The sequence below is a fragment of the Octopus sinensis genome, linkage group LG12 (genome assembly GCF_006345805.1).
Source record: "Octopus sinensis linkage group LG12, ASM634580v1, whole genome shotgun sequence".
Classification (NCBI taxonomy): Eukaryota; Metazoa; Mollusca; class Cephalopoda; order Octopoda; family Octopodidae; genus Octopus; species Octopus sinensis.
The window spans coordinates 77,737,831-77,754,515 of NC_043008.1; the positions used below are offsets into that span (position 1 = coordinate 77,737,831).

The following is a 16,685-nucleotide window of genomic DNA, read 5'->3' on the forward strand; positions in this document are numbered from 1 at the left end:
TGTTTCTTTCATCCCCACTATCTTAATTCCGATAGAGATTAAAGATAAATTCTATTAATTCGGTCAATGTAGAAAAAATGCTAATCAAAAATAGCAAAATCCACGTCTTGGGGTTATTTTAAAACAAAAATTGAAGTTTACACAGTTAACTTAATAACAACAGTTGGAGAATATCCTATCTTCAATAATCTTACAATAAGCTCTGAAATCTTAACAGAACATATCAATTCACTTACTCAAAAGCCTGTTTCCCTGTGCAACGGGGTGAGGCCAAAAGCGGGAAAAAAGTTTGAAAATTCCGTATTGTTTTTTTTAATTTTTGAACCAGAATAACTTCTTATCACTAATTTGAAACTTTATTAAACTACATATATTCAACCAATGCACTAGTTGGAGAGTTTAGAAATGTAAACATACAGCATTTAAAACTAATCTAAATATTAATTTTCATATCCTGACAATGGCTCAAAATGGAAATACCCATTTTGGGGATTAGTTGAGGGCTGCAGAAATCAATGTACGACAATGAGAGAAAACTTTCAAACCTAAAAATGCTTTGACATTGATCTCTAGACTATACATCATCAACAACAATGTGATTGGCAAAGGAAACTTCGTACTATTAGACCTTTATAGATGCAGGGGTTCGAAAAGAAGAAAAAATTCTTATAAGCCCATAATAGTAGTTGATAGGACAATCATACAAGTTTTCTTAAACTATATTTTCCACCCAAAGCTGAAGAAAAATTAATAAAACCTGTAAAAGTAAAATATAACTCGAAACAATGGAAAACAAAATTAACCAAAAACTATTTGCTAGCCTAATACATATCACATCAAAGTGATTGCTAGTGTTTCCAGAAGGAGGATCTACATTTAGAGTTACGTCCTCTATTGGATTACAACAGATATCATCGTTTCTTGGCCAGAGAAATTGACTGGTGGGCTTTGGGGATGAAGGAACTTTATATTAACATAGTATAACCTTGGTGGATATCTTCAATTGAAATAGAGTTTGAGGTAGAATACAAAATTCCTCCAACTCCTAACGTTTGGAAGCATTTCTACTTATGCTCGCATAGCTCACATGTATAAAGACAAATACTATTATATATAAACCAACGCACATGAATACAGACATGTTATACAAAAAGTCACAGGCATCAATGTATGCACAAAGCTACATATAAACTGTACACGTGTACACAATGATTGATACTATGCTTATCTACCTATCTATCTACATATCTATATCTGTATGTATATATGTCTTTCATGTATGTATACGATTTATAAATAAGTTCTTGTTAGAGTTTTTCCGTCCCACCCATTTTTTAACTTTGATATTCTTCAACTTCCTCTGCCGCCAGCCTTTCAATGCATTCTCTCATTTGTTCCTAGAGACATACCTGAAACACCAGAACTCGTCTCTCCCTTTTCTGTTTTTCTGCCGGTTCAGACTATCGCTAGTTTTCTCAGGTTCCAATTGTTTTCTTTGCATGTAATTACACCAGCCTGCTTTGTTTGTTTGTTTCTTTGTATGCATGTCTGTTTCCTTATATTAAATATATCTCTTTCTGTTTGTCTATCTCCCAGGCTAACAAAGCTTTTATATATTCATAAGTGATTATGAATTTGTTACAGGTATTAACACACATCTAAAGAGGAAAAATAGGCAAAAAAAAAAACATAAGAATTAGTGAAATTATTTTAATTATAATTCCGACCGTCTAGCATTACGTCATGTTTTCACTTTTGTATAAATTACACAATAGAGACATGGTGAAGACCAATATAAAGATCACATTCAGATTGGACCTCATTTGAGACGCTACACGAGAAACAACCATTCAGTGTAATTTCAGAATTCAATGATGAAAGAAGAAAAATGTGTTTGGTATTTGAAGGTCAAAAGAAAAGATAAACAATTGTGTAGAACATTGTTTACACACGTGAAGATTACCAAAGTTAATCTAAGTGTTATAAATATTAGAAAACATCCCAGATTTCTAAGAATTTGAAACTTGCTATTCTAATAATGACATGACATTTCAACAATATTTTGAAAATTGCAGGATCTTCAGTGAACAGCAACAACAGCAGCAGCGCATTTATTATTATCAAATGCGCTGTCATTGAACTGAAAAGAGGGTGAAAAGTAGACAGCAGTGGAGTACAACTTCCAGATGATGAGCGCATAGGAGAAGTGAACGGAGAAGGTTGCAGATAATGAATGCCATGACGACGGAAAATATTTCTTCAGAAAATACTAGAAGAGTGGAAAAGCTATGAAGATGCGAGCTGGATGGTAGGAACCTGATTAGAGGCATCAACGCTTGGGCTGTAGGTGTGGTACGCTATTTCGCAGAAGTTGGTGGAATGGACAAAGGAAGAACAAGTCAACATAGACAGAAAAACTAGGAAGTTAATGGCTATGCATGAGTGCCTTCATAAAAGAAGTAACGTCTCAAGACTATACTTTATCTAGCGAAGAAAGTGGAAGAGAACTGACTAGAATAGAGGACATTGTTATGAAGGAGATGAAGTCTTACATGCTTATCTGAGGAATAATGATGAAAGAATCCTGCTGGTTCCACTGAGTGAGAAAGCAATATTCTGGCATGAAATGCTGCAAATACCACACTTCACAGGAAGTACTCATTTGGCAGCAATATTTGGGACAGCACATGTGTTTAGAAAAGTGTTACGTCTCTAAGCTGCGACGAGACATAGATAACTCAGAAGATGATAATAATAATAACAATAATAATAATAACAACAACAACAACAACAACAACAACAACAACAACAACAACAACAACAACAACAATAATAATAATAATAATAACCTAGACGAGTAAGATAGATACTTAAAACGGAGCTCAATAGGGAAAACAAGATAATAGGTATCAATATTCTAGTTCTTCCAGTTACAGTTACAATATTTTTAATTGGACACTAAATGAACTAAGCAAACTAGACAAGAAAACAAGAAAAATAATGACGGAATTTAGGATTCACCAACCAAATTCTGACATAGAATATCTACAACGAATTGAAGGGGGGAGAAACCTTATAGAATTAGAAAACTACTATAAAATAAACACCATAGGATTACAGAAATATCTAACTTAGAATCGACGAAAACTAGTACAGATAGCCATAAAACATGAGCAAAACAAAAAACGTTTTCTGCCTTTAAAGAAAATGAAAAATACAAGAGAACATAGCACCATACAACTATGAAGAAAAAGAACAACAACTATTGTAAAGCAACTGAAATGTCCTTACCTGGCAAATACAGGTATAAGCTAAACAGAACAGAAATAGAGTAAAATCCCAACGGTTGAGAAACTCAGGACTCAAAGCAGAGTCTGAAGGAATTTTGATTGCAGCACAATATCAATGTCTCCCCAGCAGAAACCACGAGAAACGCATAATGAAGAAAAATACAAGTAACTGTAGAATATGTGGTGATGGCGAAGAAACAACAAATCATATTGCCTCTGGCTATCCAGTCTTGCCTAAGAAAGAATATATCCTCAGAGATGATAAAATTAAGAAGCTATGCCAACACAATGAAATGATAACAGAAAAGAAATGGTATAGGCATATCCCAGAAAAGGTTTCAGTAAAGGACAAAGCAAACATATTCTGAGATATACCATACTCTGAAATATACCAGAACGATCAAGAATAATAAACCGAATATAGTTGTCAGAGATCATCAAGAAAAAGAAATGTCTTCTAACTGACGTATCAACCCCAACAGATGACAATGTATCTCCAAAGGAAACGAAAAAACTCTCAAAATACAAAAATCTGGAAATAGAGATAACCCGAATGTGAAGCCTAAAAACAGAAACAGTCCCAATAATAGGTGTATTAGGTATAATTAAAAACATACAGATAAATACATAACCAAAAGATACAGGACTTACGAATATATATAACATACAGAAAATCGCACTTCTAGGCACCGCGCACACCCTACGTAAAGTACTTTCAATACAGTGAAAATACCACCACCAAAACAAACCACAGTACACACCCAAGACACACAGAGCTAAGCTCGGTAGTGCAGTAAAAGTACTTTTTTAAAAATAAGACTACTGAAAAATAATTCTTTCTTTAGCGGCCAAAAGATCCACACACGCAAAAAAAGACGATTCAACACCAAGGACAGTGGTGAGATAACATGTAGAGTGTATAAACAATAAAAGACAATAAGAATTAATGATAGAATATTGAAAAATAATATTCCCCAAAAGTGAAGAAATTCCACCCTGCGGCAAACAAGGAACCTCACAAATCCTGGCTACCCTGATCGCAAAAGGTACTTCAGATAGGTACCCATCTTTTCCTCGGGTTAAGTGTCCTCTCCACATCGGTCTCCTTCAACATACGGGTACATGTTTAGAGTAAACTCGTTCACTCGAACAATTCTTGCAACATTCACCCATCTTTTAACAAAATTGCTGGAAAGTAGCACTTCCCTCACTTTCCTTTTGAAATGAAACTTGAAAAAAATGATGCGGGCTTGGCCAAAGAGAAAAGTATCTGTCTTGAGCCCTTTCAATCTGCTCCATTACGTAACCTCTTTCGTTTAGGATATCAGGTAAAGAAACACTGCCCTCCCTTTTCGGCGAAAGGAAGGTGGTGGGACGATATTCACAAATGACTCAGCCGACAGCAGGATCCGTCCTACATGTGACAGCTGATGTTCGACATAAACCCACAAGCCAGCAATGCTCGGGCACTGGACGATGGCGAACTGAACAGCTTCGTCTCTCTGCGCACACCAAGGATTTCTGGAAATTATCTATGGCCCTGCCCCGAAAGTCCTCCGGAATAGGTCAGCCAGTTGATTCTTGTCCACACCCAGAGTCTCCGCGAGAACGTCGTCGCACCTGCCCCCCGCTAAACTGACTGTATTTTCCGACTGACAGAGGCCTGTAAGTACCTGGTAGTACTCCAAGTGCCAAGTGCACTGCTTCGGTCTACGCTCGATCCAGAGCTGAAGACTGCAGCTTCAGAGACGGGCTGTGAAAAGTCCTGTCTGACAAACGGCGACGATACCTGCTCACCGTCAAAGAAACGCTGGAGATGCCGTAGCGTCAGTGCATGTCCTTATGTCAACTGTTGGACGATATGCTGTTGAAATGCCGCTCACATCTGCTCGGCTTCGAAAACGGTGTGCCCATTTTGATTCATCAAGGGAAGAATTGTGGCATTGTTGCCAAATTGCGCCTCTGTCACTCAGGCTCATCGAGCGGATTTCGTTCCCTCATTTCTTAGAGCACGCGCCTTAACTCTGATAATGCATCTTCTATGCTAAGCATTGAAGATTTGGTCCAGAGTCAATGTCGCAACAAGCTCGTCGGCTGCGATGCCTTTCTTAAGCGCATCTTCTAAGATTCAAAGTTTTCCCACTATCTATTCCCTTGTATAATTAATGACTAACTAAATCCAATTGATTCTAATCTGCTTGCGCTTTTCAGGGAAAACCACCATCTGTTATTGACGATTTATTTGATCAACACCTACTTAACTAATTTGCCAATGCGTTCTCTGTATGCTTGGTCGCCAGGAGTGTCACGTTCAGCTTTTAGTAACCGGGTCCTTGCCTACGAAGCCTATCTAACCTGACCGTGTGGAATAGATTCGTGGTCTGTGTAGCCGAAAATTTTTTAAAGTGGACAACTTATGCCCGAATAGTAGAAGACAGAGCACTGACGACATTCTAGATATCATACGTCTAATTTTAATCTGTTTTTGACTCAGCAGAACTGCAGAAAATAATACTCAACACCCATTTAAGTTTATTTGTATGTATATTATATACATAGTTGGGTGGGAGTCGTATGTGTGCATACATACATATATATAATATTATGTAATGTTATAGCACAGTCTTGCAGGACATACTTTTATATATCTGTTTTTCTCACACGTCATAATCTTTTATAACATGATTTATTTGCTATATGAAAGTACCATCATCATCATCATTATTATTATTATGATTATTATTATATTATTATTATTATTATTATTATTATTATCATTATTATTATTATTATTACTATTATTATTATTATTATTATTATTATTATTATTATTATTATTATTATTGAGTGAGAGAACACTGCCTGCTATCAAAGTGGTTCTCGGGCACAAATGTACGAACCTCAATATACCCATCATGGCTACTCGTCTGATAAAGATACAGCAGGCACACACATCACAACGATATGTGCGCGAAATGGTGATTTCATATCAACATGAACAGTGCATGACCTTGCAGGTAGAGCACAGGTAGAATTTTCTTTAGGTCGAGGAACCCCTCCCGCTCAAATGTTCCCTGAATAAGGGTTGTATAAGTATGATGAACGAAACACCCATGTTTTCAGAGGCGAATTATTTAAACACCAAATAATTCCTTTCAAGCATGGCTGTGATGTTCCCCCGCTACTTCTGCTCGTGATCAGGGATTCATATATCGTCAACCAGTTGTTGACAAGCAAATTCAAGGCATTAAGCAGAATATTTGCTGTAACCCATCTTTTACTCCAAGATAGTATATCTCATATTCTTGATAACACGTCCAATTAGTTAAGATCAGATGCCATGAGAGCTACTTTTCATTAATATTAAAGTAGCAGGTGAGCATAATTGTTAGGACGCCAGATACAATGCTTAGTGGCATTTCGTCCGTCTTTACATTCTGAATTCAAATTCCGGCGAGATCGAATTTGCCTTTCATCCTTTCGAGGTTGATGAAATAAGTACCAGATGAGCACTGACGTCGATATAATCAACTTGGCCATTCCCCCAAAATTGCTGGCCTTACGATAAAAAATGAAATCATCCTCTTCCTCATCATCATCCTCATACACACGTGTACACTCACATATATATATGTGTGTGTTTGTATGCATGTATAACTACTGTATGCGTGAACACATACATAGATGCACATACACATAGGTATAAAACGGGTGTGGAGCGAGAAATAAGACCAATTTAAGTATGTAGTACACAAAACGCGTCAGAAAATTCATTCGGAAGGGAGGAACAGAATCCACCGCCATCATTACTCTGACCGTCGTTTAGTCGCCTACATCCTGCATCTGTCGAATTCAGATGCAACCATATTTGGCCCGAAACCAGATCTCTTTACGACAGGAGAGGTGGTGAGTGCCGTGTAGTGAAGAAGGGTGCCAATGGATATATAAATCATGAAGATCACTGAGTGACATTGGAGTGGACCCACTGAAACTGTGAAAAGGAAGTGCAAGGTTTAGCTGTAATATATATCGCAGTAAGGGCTAATTTTGTCCGCATGAACTTTCGAAGATCGACCCGCAGAACCCTTGATCGCAGGTCACTATCTGGTACACCATCAATTGCTTATTGACTCATGTCTCATAGCACCATCTGACATTGCCTTTTAAGTCATATTTTAGGACATATCCCAATCAAGTAAGCTTACAACTAATCTGATTATCAACTCGACGTCTGACGAAATGAAATGGATATTTCAATACGATGGACAACATGATTTTGAGAAATGATATGACTATTTTATTTTATTAGTATGCAACCTTATGCAATCCCTGTATATGTAACAATAAATAACCATCTACATGTCTTCATTCCTTACTCTGCGATACATATACTAGACGCTATTATACAAAACTTAGGTTTGCCATGCGCTTAATATCTATTACTTCATTACGAAACAGTTATTAGTTGATTAATGTAGTATATTGTTAGATTACTTTAGCCGAGTATTCATGAGAAGTGGTACTAAGAAATATTCCTACTATTAAAATGTGTGTGTGTGTGTCTTTGTGTGTGCATGTGCGCATGTGTCCGTGTGCGTGTGTGTCCGTGTGCGTGTGTGTGCGTGTGTATGTGTGTGTGCGAGTGTGTGTGTGGAGGCAGAAAAGAAAGAGTGATTACTTCACTTAAACACATGGCATCATGGGCTAGACTGAAGTTTAAGCACATGAAACCAAGGAGTATGGTGATCAGGAGAGGCACATTAACAGATAAGATCAAGCTGAAAGTGCAAGGAGGGGCTAGTCCACCAATAGTGTTGTGGCGAGAATAATGACACCCCCTGTGAGAATGGACTAACCAAACTCGTATAAGTAGCAGCGTGTTTGACTGAGATCGAGAGAAAAGAAATTGCAGGGAGTCGAAAGGTATCGTTCACGAATTCGTGAGGTCGCAGTGAATTGTTGAGAAGCTGTTATAGTTCGTTGAGAGTTGTTTTGGATAGGTTACAGTTGTTGGTAGAGTATTTGGGAATACATCAAGAGGAGAATGTTGGTGTCAACTTCGTACCCGTGGTATTGTATACAATCCTGTTATAAGTCTGCGTTATAAAAGTGGCATACAGCGTCACGATATAAATGTGACGACGAAGACATCTACGTTACAACAATTGGCGACATATTACAGTTGCAAAAGCAGCAGTAACGGTAGCAACAGGAGATGCACCAACAACTACAAAAACAACAACTACTACAACACAATCAGTTGCTGGAACTAATTCTGAAATCGGGAAGTTCGTTTTCACCAGACGGCGTAGCGAATGCTATAACTGAATTTAGGCATAACCCAGAAGTGGGTATAACTTTTTCGGCGTACTTCAGAAGATACGAAGAAATCTTCAAGGAAGAATGGAAGTGTTGGACAGACGATGAAAAAGTGAGACTACTGTTACGGAAACTTCAGAACATGAAAAATACTGCAATTTTATCTTGCCTAAAAAAAAGCAAGTGAAATTTGTTTCGAGGAAACAATTGAATTAATATTCAAAATGTTCAGCGATAGGAGTTCACGCGCTGGGAGTGTTTGAACTCAGTAAAATAAGACGAAGGTTTTGTCTGTTATGCTGGAATCGTAAATAAAATGTGCGAAAAATTTAAACTTAAGGAATTATCTCTGGACATGTCTAATTGCCTTATCTTTGTGCGAGAAATACGTGTACAGATTCTTACAAAACTAAAACAGGAGGGCCTAAATTTAACCCTGCAGGCAGTAACAGAGAATTGTCAAAGAACTATCAACCTCCCACAGGGCGCGAAGAAAGATTGAAGAAAAAATTTCTTTTAAGTACAGACATGTCAACCAGTAATGAATAACAAAAAAGAATGTTACGACCAAATCAATGTTATGAGTGTGGAGGTCTGCATTTTAAGAAAGACTGTCCGTTTAAAACTCGACAATGTTTGTCAAAAAATTGGACATAAAACTTCGCACTACATAGCAAAGCAAAAGAGGTCGAAAAAATTCTTCTAGAGAGATTTGCTCAACGGAAAGTCGTGACGACGCCCAGAAGGAAAGTACGTGTATGTAAAAATAAACGACGCGAACATGAAACTATCATATAGGTAGTGACATTACAATTATTGATACCGACACATGGAAGAAAATTGGGAAACCTACATTAAACAAAACATTGAAAAGTGCGCGAGGTGTCACAAGTGAAAGATTACACTTCTTAGGCTAACTTATATGCGACATTACATTTCGTGGTAAAACCTGTAAAGCAAAAATATTTTTAAAATAATACAGAACTATTCGAAGATACCGTGATTGCCGCGTTGCGAGCGGAAAACGAAATAAAAAAGAACATTTTGTGTAACATCATTCGGGAGCTGCCAGTAACTATTCAAGATATAAAATTAAAATCGGAAAATGACAAATTCATTGCAAAGATGAAAGAAGTATTGAAGGTAAACGAATATAAAAATATACGTAACACAAATGGGAACCATTTTTTCTCTGTGTGATAATGTGTCGATGTACACATAGAGTTGTAGTGCCAGATGCACTACAAAAGCGTGTACTAAATGAATTTCATATGGGACACCTAGGGATTTCAAGAATTAAATGAGTAATGAGGAGTTAAGTGTACTGCCCTACTATAGACCGTGATATTGAGCAATTCGTGAAATCCTGCAGAGGTGCTCTCGCAGTAAAGTCACCACCCTTACTGTTTTACAAAATAAATAACAACACAAATAACAACGCAGAGGCAGCCATGGTTGGAACAAGAACAACGAACTTTATTAAAAGAGAAAAGAAGCATGGTCATTTCTTACCCAAGTGACCTTATCTTCATCACTTGTCATGCGCTCATAAATTAGTTTGATAGTCGAGCTCTGATTGGCTGTATGCAAAGGAATTCATAACTGGAGTCCGGAACTCTCGTGGGGAAAACATTTCGCGTTCCGGGCACCATAGTATCGAATAGCGGAACGCAGCTTTCGGGGTACGAATTTAAAATTTCTGTGAAAGGTATGCAATCAATTACATCTCTACTCTACCGTACCACACGAGATCAAATGAGCTAGTAGAAAGGTTCGTAGATAAATTTAAACGATCACTAAAAATCAAGAAATGAATTAGGCAATGATGCAGCACTGACTCAATTCTTAAGGGTTTGCAAGGTAACACCTAACCCGAACACCTTTAAGTCGCCCGCAGAGTTAATGTTTGCCCGGATGATAAAATCAATTTTTGATAAATTGTTACCTACAAGAAAAATTTATAGGGATAACCTAAGAAACATAATAAAGTATTTTAATGTGGGAGATAAAGTTCATTTCAAAATATTTAAGAATGGAAGACAAGGTCAGGCGGACGGTATAGTGACGAAAAGAGTAGGCGGTATGATGTACATAATAAAATGTCAAATAGGAGAGCGCAAACGATATTTGAACCAGTTGAAGACTCGACATACCGAAGAAGGAGAAGAAATACCAATGGAAGTTTGTTATGACTTCTTCCATGTTCCAACGCTAAAAGTGGTTGAACCTAGGCGGATCAGCAATAGAAAGCGTAAACAAATAGAAAGACTAAAAATAGTCCCAAAGCGAAAGTCGTATTAAAACTTCTGAAGAAATTAAGAAAATGGAGAGGTGATGATGAAAAAAAGGGGAGATGTTATGGCAAAAATCATGAGGATGGATTAGCCACACTCGTATAAGTGTTTGACTGAGAGCGAGAGAGGAGAAATCGCAGGAAGTCGAAAGGTGTCATTAGTGAATTCGTGGAGTCGCAGAAAATTGTTGTATTACACTGTTATTAGTGCACGACACTAAGATGACATATACGATCCCCGTATTATATCCCATTTAATAGTATATCTCATATTCTTTTTAACAAATCCCTAATTTTCGCAAAATATCTCTCTCTAATAACTAGGGATACACGTGACATTATTCTTTTAGCCTTGAAGACTATCAGAGAATTTAAAGGTAAGTTACGGCCGAGGCCCAACACCCCTGATAATTTTGATATAGCTATGGGCCCGAGTGATTCGGCGGAAATTACTAATCTAGTTGGTGCGTATCTCTTAAAGTGCCTTAATAGAGAAATACCTGAATTGCAGGGAGGTTTATATAGAGATAATGCTAGTGACAATAAATCGGTCATAGAAAGAATGAGGAAAAGAATCAGAAAATTCTTTAAAAGCTTCAACTTAGAAATCATGTTTGAATATGGCACAAGTCTTTTAGACTCAAACATAAAGCCAATTATACGTCCTTATCTAGCAAGATTTGGGAACTGAAAGAAAGTTGGATCGGATTTAGCCTAAAATTGGATATAATACGGGAAGCGCAGCCTTATAGAGATAGTCGAAGTGGGTGCTCTATGGAAACTTATTAAATTTTTAAGTATAGAGACAAGAACAGCCTTATTAATAATAGATTAGATCTAAGGGTATCATACATGCATAACGTCATCCGTACATTTAAGTATTTTCGTAACTAACGATTATAGTTGCTATACTTGAACTTTGATGGTGGAAATTAATGTTGGTGTCGTATCCGTTGTAAACTTAACCTCTAGTATTTGATATAATAAAATCATGTAATATTATGTTATATGGTGAATTATATTGCACTGCATATGTTATAAGCTATGTATTATGGTATGTGGTGTGCTATATATAATACTATCCCATGATAACCCTTGCCTAGTTAGTCTTGACTTCTTTCTATTTTAGTGATTACACTATTTTCCTTTCTATGATGTTCTACCCTACTGATCATATCATTTATATTTGTAGTGACTTTATGTAAGCAAGTCTCCTTTTGACTAAATCATAAACCCTAGAAACTATAAAATCATAATACAATAACACCTGTAACATTACAACATATAAAATCTCTTCGGTCTGAATACCTTTAACTACCCTCACTACTTCCATACCATTTTAGCCCATCTTTTCTGGTTATCTTTATATTTTCCCTACTACTAATTTTAATCGCCTGTAAATTCTTATTATTTTGTTTTCTTATTTTGATATCCTTACCAATTAACCTCTTATCCCTTATAAACACAAAGTATCCCAACACACACAAAGTAATTTTTTAAACCATCGAATGAGATACAACGCTTCAATATTGTTACTTTGTAATATCTTCGTCAAGTCACTTAACACTACTCCTCCTATACCACATTCATACCAGGTATATCAGTAGGCTTAATCTTGATCTTACAAGTGCAGCTTGGGTGGAATATTTGGCAGCCGAATAACTCAAGATCTCCTTAACAACCTGTACGGTGGGTGGGAGCTATACTAGTAGCATATGATTATCTTATCTTATACTCAGATACCTTTACACACACAAACGCCCACAAGCACCCACATGTACAGACTACAGGTAGAGGTACACGCGCACACAAGCATGCACATTGATATATACGCCTTAACACATAGGTACACAGTCAAATGGGTAGACATAAAGAGACAAAGAGATAGGGATAGGAGAGAAAGAGAAAAACAAAAGGAAGAGAGAAACGTGTGCGGAAACACATACTGACTCATGCGCTTGCACTCACACAAACACGCACAGACGTATGCACATGGTAATTCAAATTTATTGCACATTTAAGATAAACACACTCAAGCATAAATGCAAATACATATATATCAACACTACACAAACACAGCCATATCTAAACACACACAAATACTCACACACGCCCAAGAATATACAAAGATTCTCGTGTTCACACAGGGATACACAGAAACAGAAGTGTGTGCACGCATGTACACATAGATACACAATGATATACAAGGATACACGGACATAGAGGGATGCACAAGGATACATTTAGAACAGCGTATGTATGGATGTGTATATGCGCTTGTGTGTATGAGTTACTGTTTACATTTACATTAGACTGGGTATTTGTTTCCCAACTGTTACAGAGTTTACACGTACATGTTTTACTGTGTATGTGCATATGTGTGTGTGTATGTCTGTACATATATATATATATACATTATGGTCTCTTAGACGACTCATGTATGCACACACACACACACACACACACACATACACACACATATATATATATATATATTATATATATATCTTTATATATATATATATATATATATATATATATTATATATAATATATATATAATATATATAATATTAATTAGAGACAAAACCACTATTATGCATTTCCCTGTAAATTTGGATTTAGTCCCTAATATTTATTATTATATAATATAAATATATAATATATATATATATATATATATATATATATATATATATATATATATATATATATATAATATATAAAGATATATATATATATATATATATATATGTGTGTGTGTGTGTGTGTGTGCATACGTGAGTCGTCTAAGAGACCATAATCGAGCATGTTGTGAATGTAAATATGTCAGAGCGGCTACCGCTTTTAATGGTCACTAGTGAGTAGACGTCACGACTAATTAACCAATTTATAATAGTTTAGCTATAAATACAGAATATTTAGGAATCATAAAAGCACGTTGAAAATCTAAGCTGAAGACCCTGTAATGGTTATTGACATTCTCTTTCTCTCTTTTTCTCTCTCTCTCTCTCTTTCACTCTCCCGCTTTCGCCTTCTCTCTCTCTCTCTCTCTCACGCCCAATCTCCCTCCCTCTTCTACATAAACAGTACAAGAGACTGGGAAATGTTGACTCTTCCAAATGATTGTCCGTGAGAACATATCTTACACACCTTATCTACATACCAAGGAATAAAAATATCTTCGCCCTGTATATGAATAGACTATTTTACACCCGCAAGCAAGCACCCACACGCACATACATATATACACATACGCACATATACACACACGAATATATTAAGTAGGTATTAAAAACGTTTTTACTTGAATAAAGTATTCAATAGTTAATAATTAAATATTTCTTTTAAAACATTTAAGAGAGAAAATTTTTGAATGTATATTATATTTATATATATATATATATATATATATATATATGCACGTATGTATGTATATGTATGTGTGTGTATGTACATACACGTGTACGTACATGTATACAGAATGAGTTATGTGTATAATATATATATATACCCATGCATATATACATGTATACATATATAGTACGCATGTATACATAGTATGTATATGAATGTATATATATATATACATATATATATATACATATATATATATATATATATATATATATATTATATATATATATATATATATATATATTATATATATATATATATAGAGAGAGAGAGAGAGAGAGAGAGAGAGAGAGAGAGAGAGAGAGAGATACGTATATGGGTGTAAAAGTGTACGTCTTAATTACCAATGCATACGTGAAATAACACCGTACCTATCAATGAGTGAGTGCATGCGTACGCGCAAAATAAAAAAGTTTCTTTCATAAACATAGCTCGGACAATCCTGGTTAACGTTGTCGTGCACAGACACACACGCAGAAACGCACGCACACACACATACACTCTCTCATACACCCACCACACACACGTGCCTGCTTCCCCTCCCACACACAGTGCTAGTGAGAGATAGGATTCAGCTGGTACAACGACCCGGGTTCCAGGGATGCAAAGAAGGGATTGTTGGGTAGAGATCAATGAAGATCAATAGATAGAGACTCATGCATCACTAACACGGCGAGGAGATTCCCATCTCTTTCCAGATGAGGCCCAAAACAATTTCTTTCTACTTTACAATTTTTTTTCTCGGAGGCCCTAGCTATGTGTGCAAATTATAGATACATACACACTCTTTCACACACACACACATACACACATGCATATATGTGTGTGGTGTGTGTGTGTGTGTGTGTGTGTGTGTGTGTGTATGTGTGTATATGCGTGAGTATGTGTGCCTGCGCACGAAATGTGTGCATTTTACACAAATTGTAAATCTGTTTAGATGTTTATAATCATTCTCAGGCAAGCATGAAAGAATGCTCTTAACTACAAGTCCTTATATAATTACAGATGCATATATATGTGTGTGTGTGCGTGTGTGTTTGTGTATTTGTGTAAAATAAGGAAGGGTTGTTGCAATACCTTACCTTGAGGTCATTGTTGTATAAATCACTTTGCCAGCTTTGTCTGTATTATCTCAAATCTGAAGATCTGTGCCTCCTGTTTCGATATCAGCACACATCTGCGGAAGATTTGTATGACCAACTCCTTCTTTCACTACTACTACCTCCACCACCACCACAACTACTACTACTACTACTACTACTACCACTACTACTACTACTACTACTACTATCTCTCCTTCGGCTTGACTGTTACCCTCTCCTCCGACTGCCACTCGCTAATTGGCCGACGCCATCGGAATCTCTCGGCGACCTGTTGTCAACTTCTCAGCCGTCACAAGTCCTCGCTGACTTTCCAGTCCTGCCTCGCGCCGCCTGTCAGTTAAAACAACAATAACTACAACACCAAAGGTAGCTGTGGTAGCAGTGATGGTAGTGGTCGTGGTAGTGATGGATATAGTGGTTGTGGTGCTGGCGGGAAGGGTGATTGTTGTGGCATTGCCTCTCGTCGAGGTAATCTCAGCTGTAACAGTTGTGGTAGTGATTACAGTGATAATGGTGACTAGTAGTAGTAGTAGTAGTAGTAGTAGTAGTAGTAGTAGTAGTAGTAGAAGAAGAAGAAGAACACGAAGAAGAAGATAGTATGACCGCGGAAATACCCTGTTAAGATGTTACTTCTATTCTGATGCATAATTTCAATATAGGGTTGGCGAAAATAGATTAAATGTAAAGTTTAACTCTGTATATTAATTATACAATACCATATCACAGGTCTTTTATACAAAATATATTATCTCTTTATTACGTTTGTGTATTTGTATTCGAGGATGGGGATAAGTCAATTACATTGACCCCAGTGCTCGGCGGAATTTTGAACTCAGACCGTAAAACGACGGACGAAATCCCGCTAAGCATTTCGACCGGCGCGGTAACAATTTTGCCAGCTCGTTGCCTTAGTAATAATAATGATAATATTAATGGTTTCAAATTTTGGCACATGGCCAGCAACTTCGGGAGAGTGGGGTAAGACGAAATAGAGTTAAATATTTAGCCCGGCGTGCTAACGAGTTTGCCAGCTCGCCGCGTTAATAATAATAATAATAATAATAATAATAATAATAATAATAATAATATAACAATAATAATAATAATAATAATAATAATAACAATAATAATAATAATAATAATAATAATATAATAATAATAATAATATAATAATGATAATAATAATGATAATAATAATAATGATAATAATAATAATGATGATGATGATTTCTTTATTAACCACAAGGGTTTACATGAAGACAAA

The 16,685-nt window shown here is 36.3% G+C and overlaps 1 protein-coding gene across 3 annotated transcripts in view; it reads right to left on the reverse strand.

The window, feature by feature from the left end:
• LOC115217863 (ADAMTS-like protein 4) overlaps positions 1-15,778 on the reverse strand; it is a 442,200-nt gene extending 426,422 nt beyond the window's left edge. The window contains exon 1 of one of the 3 annotated variants that reach the window (XM_036508060.1): positions 15,401-15,778. In XM_036508060.1, the coding sequence (XP_036363953.1) occupies positions 15,401-15,411 (11 nt within the window). In that variant the 5' untranslated portion in view covers positions 15,412-15,778. The remainder of the gene's footprint in view (positions 1-15,400) is intronic. The other 2 variants (XM_029787575.2, XM_036508062.1) reach the window with 2 other exon arrangements.
• Positions 15,779-16,685: the final 907 nt, after the last annotated feature.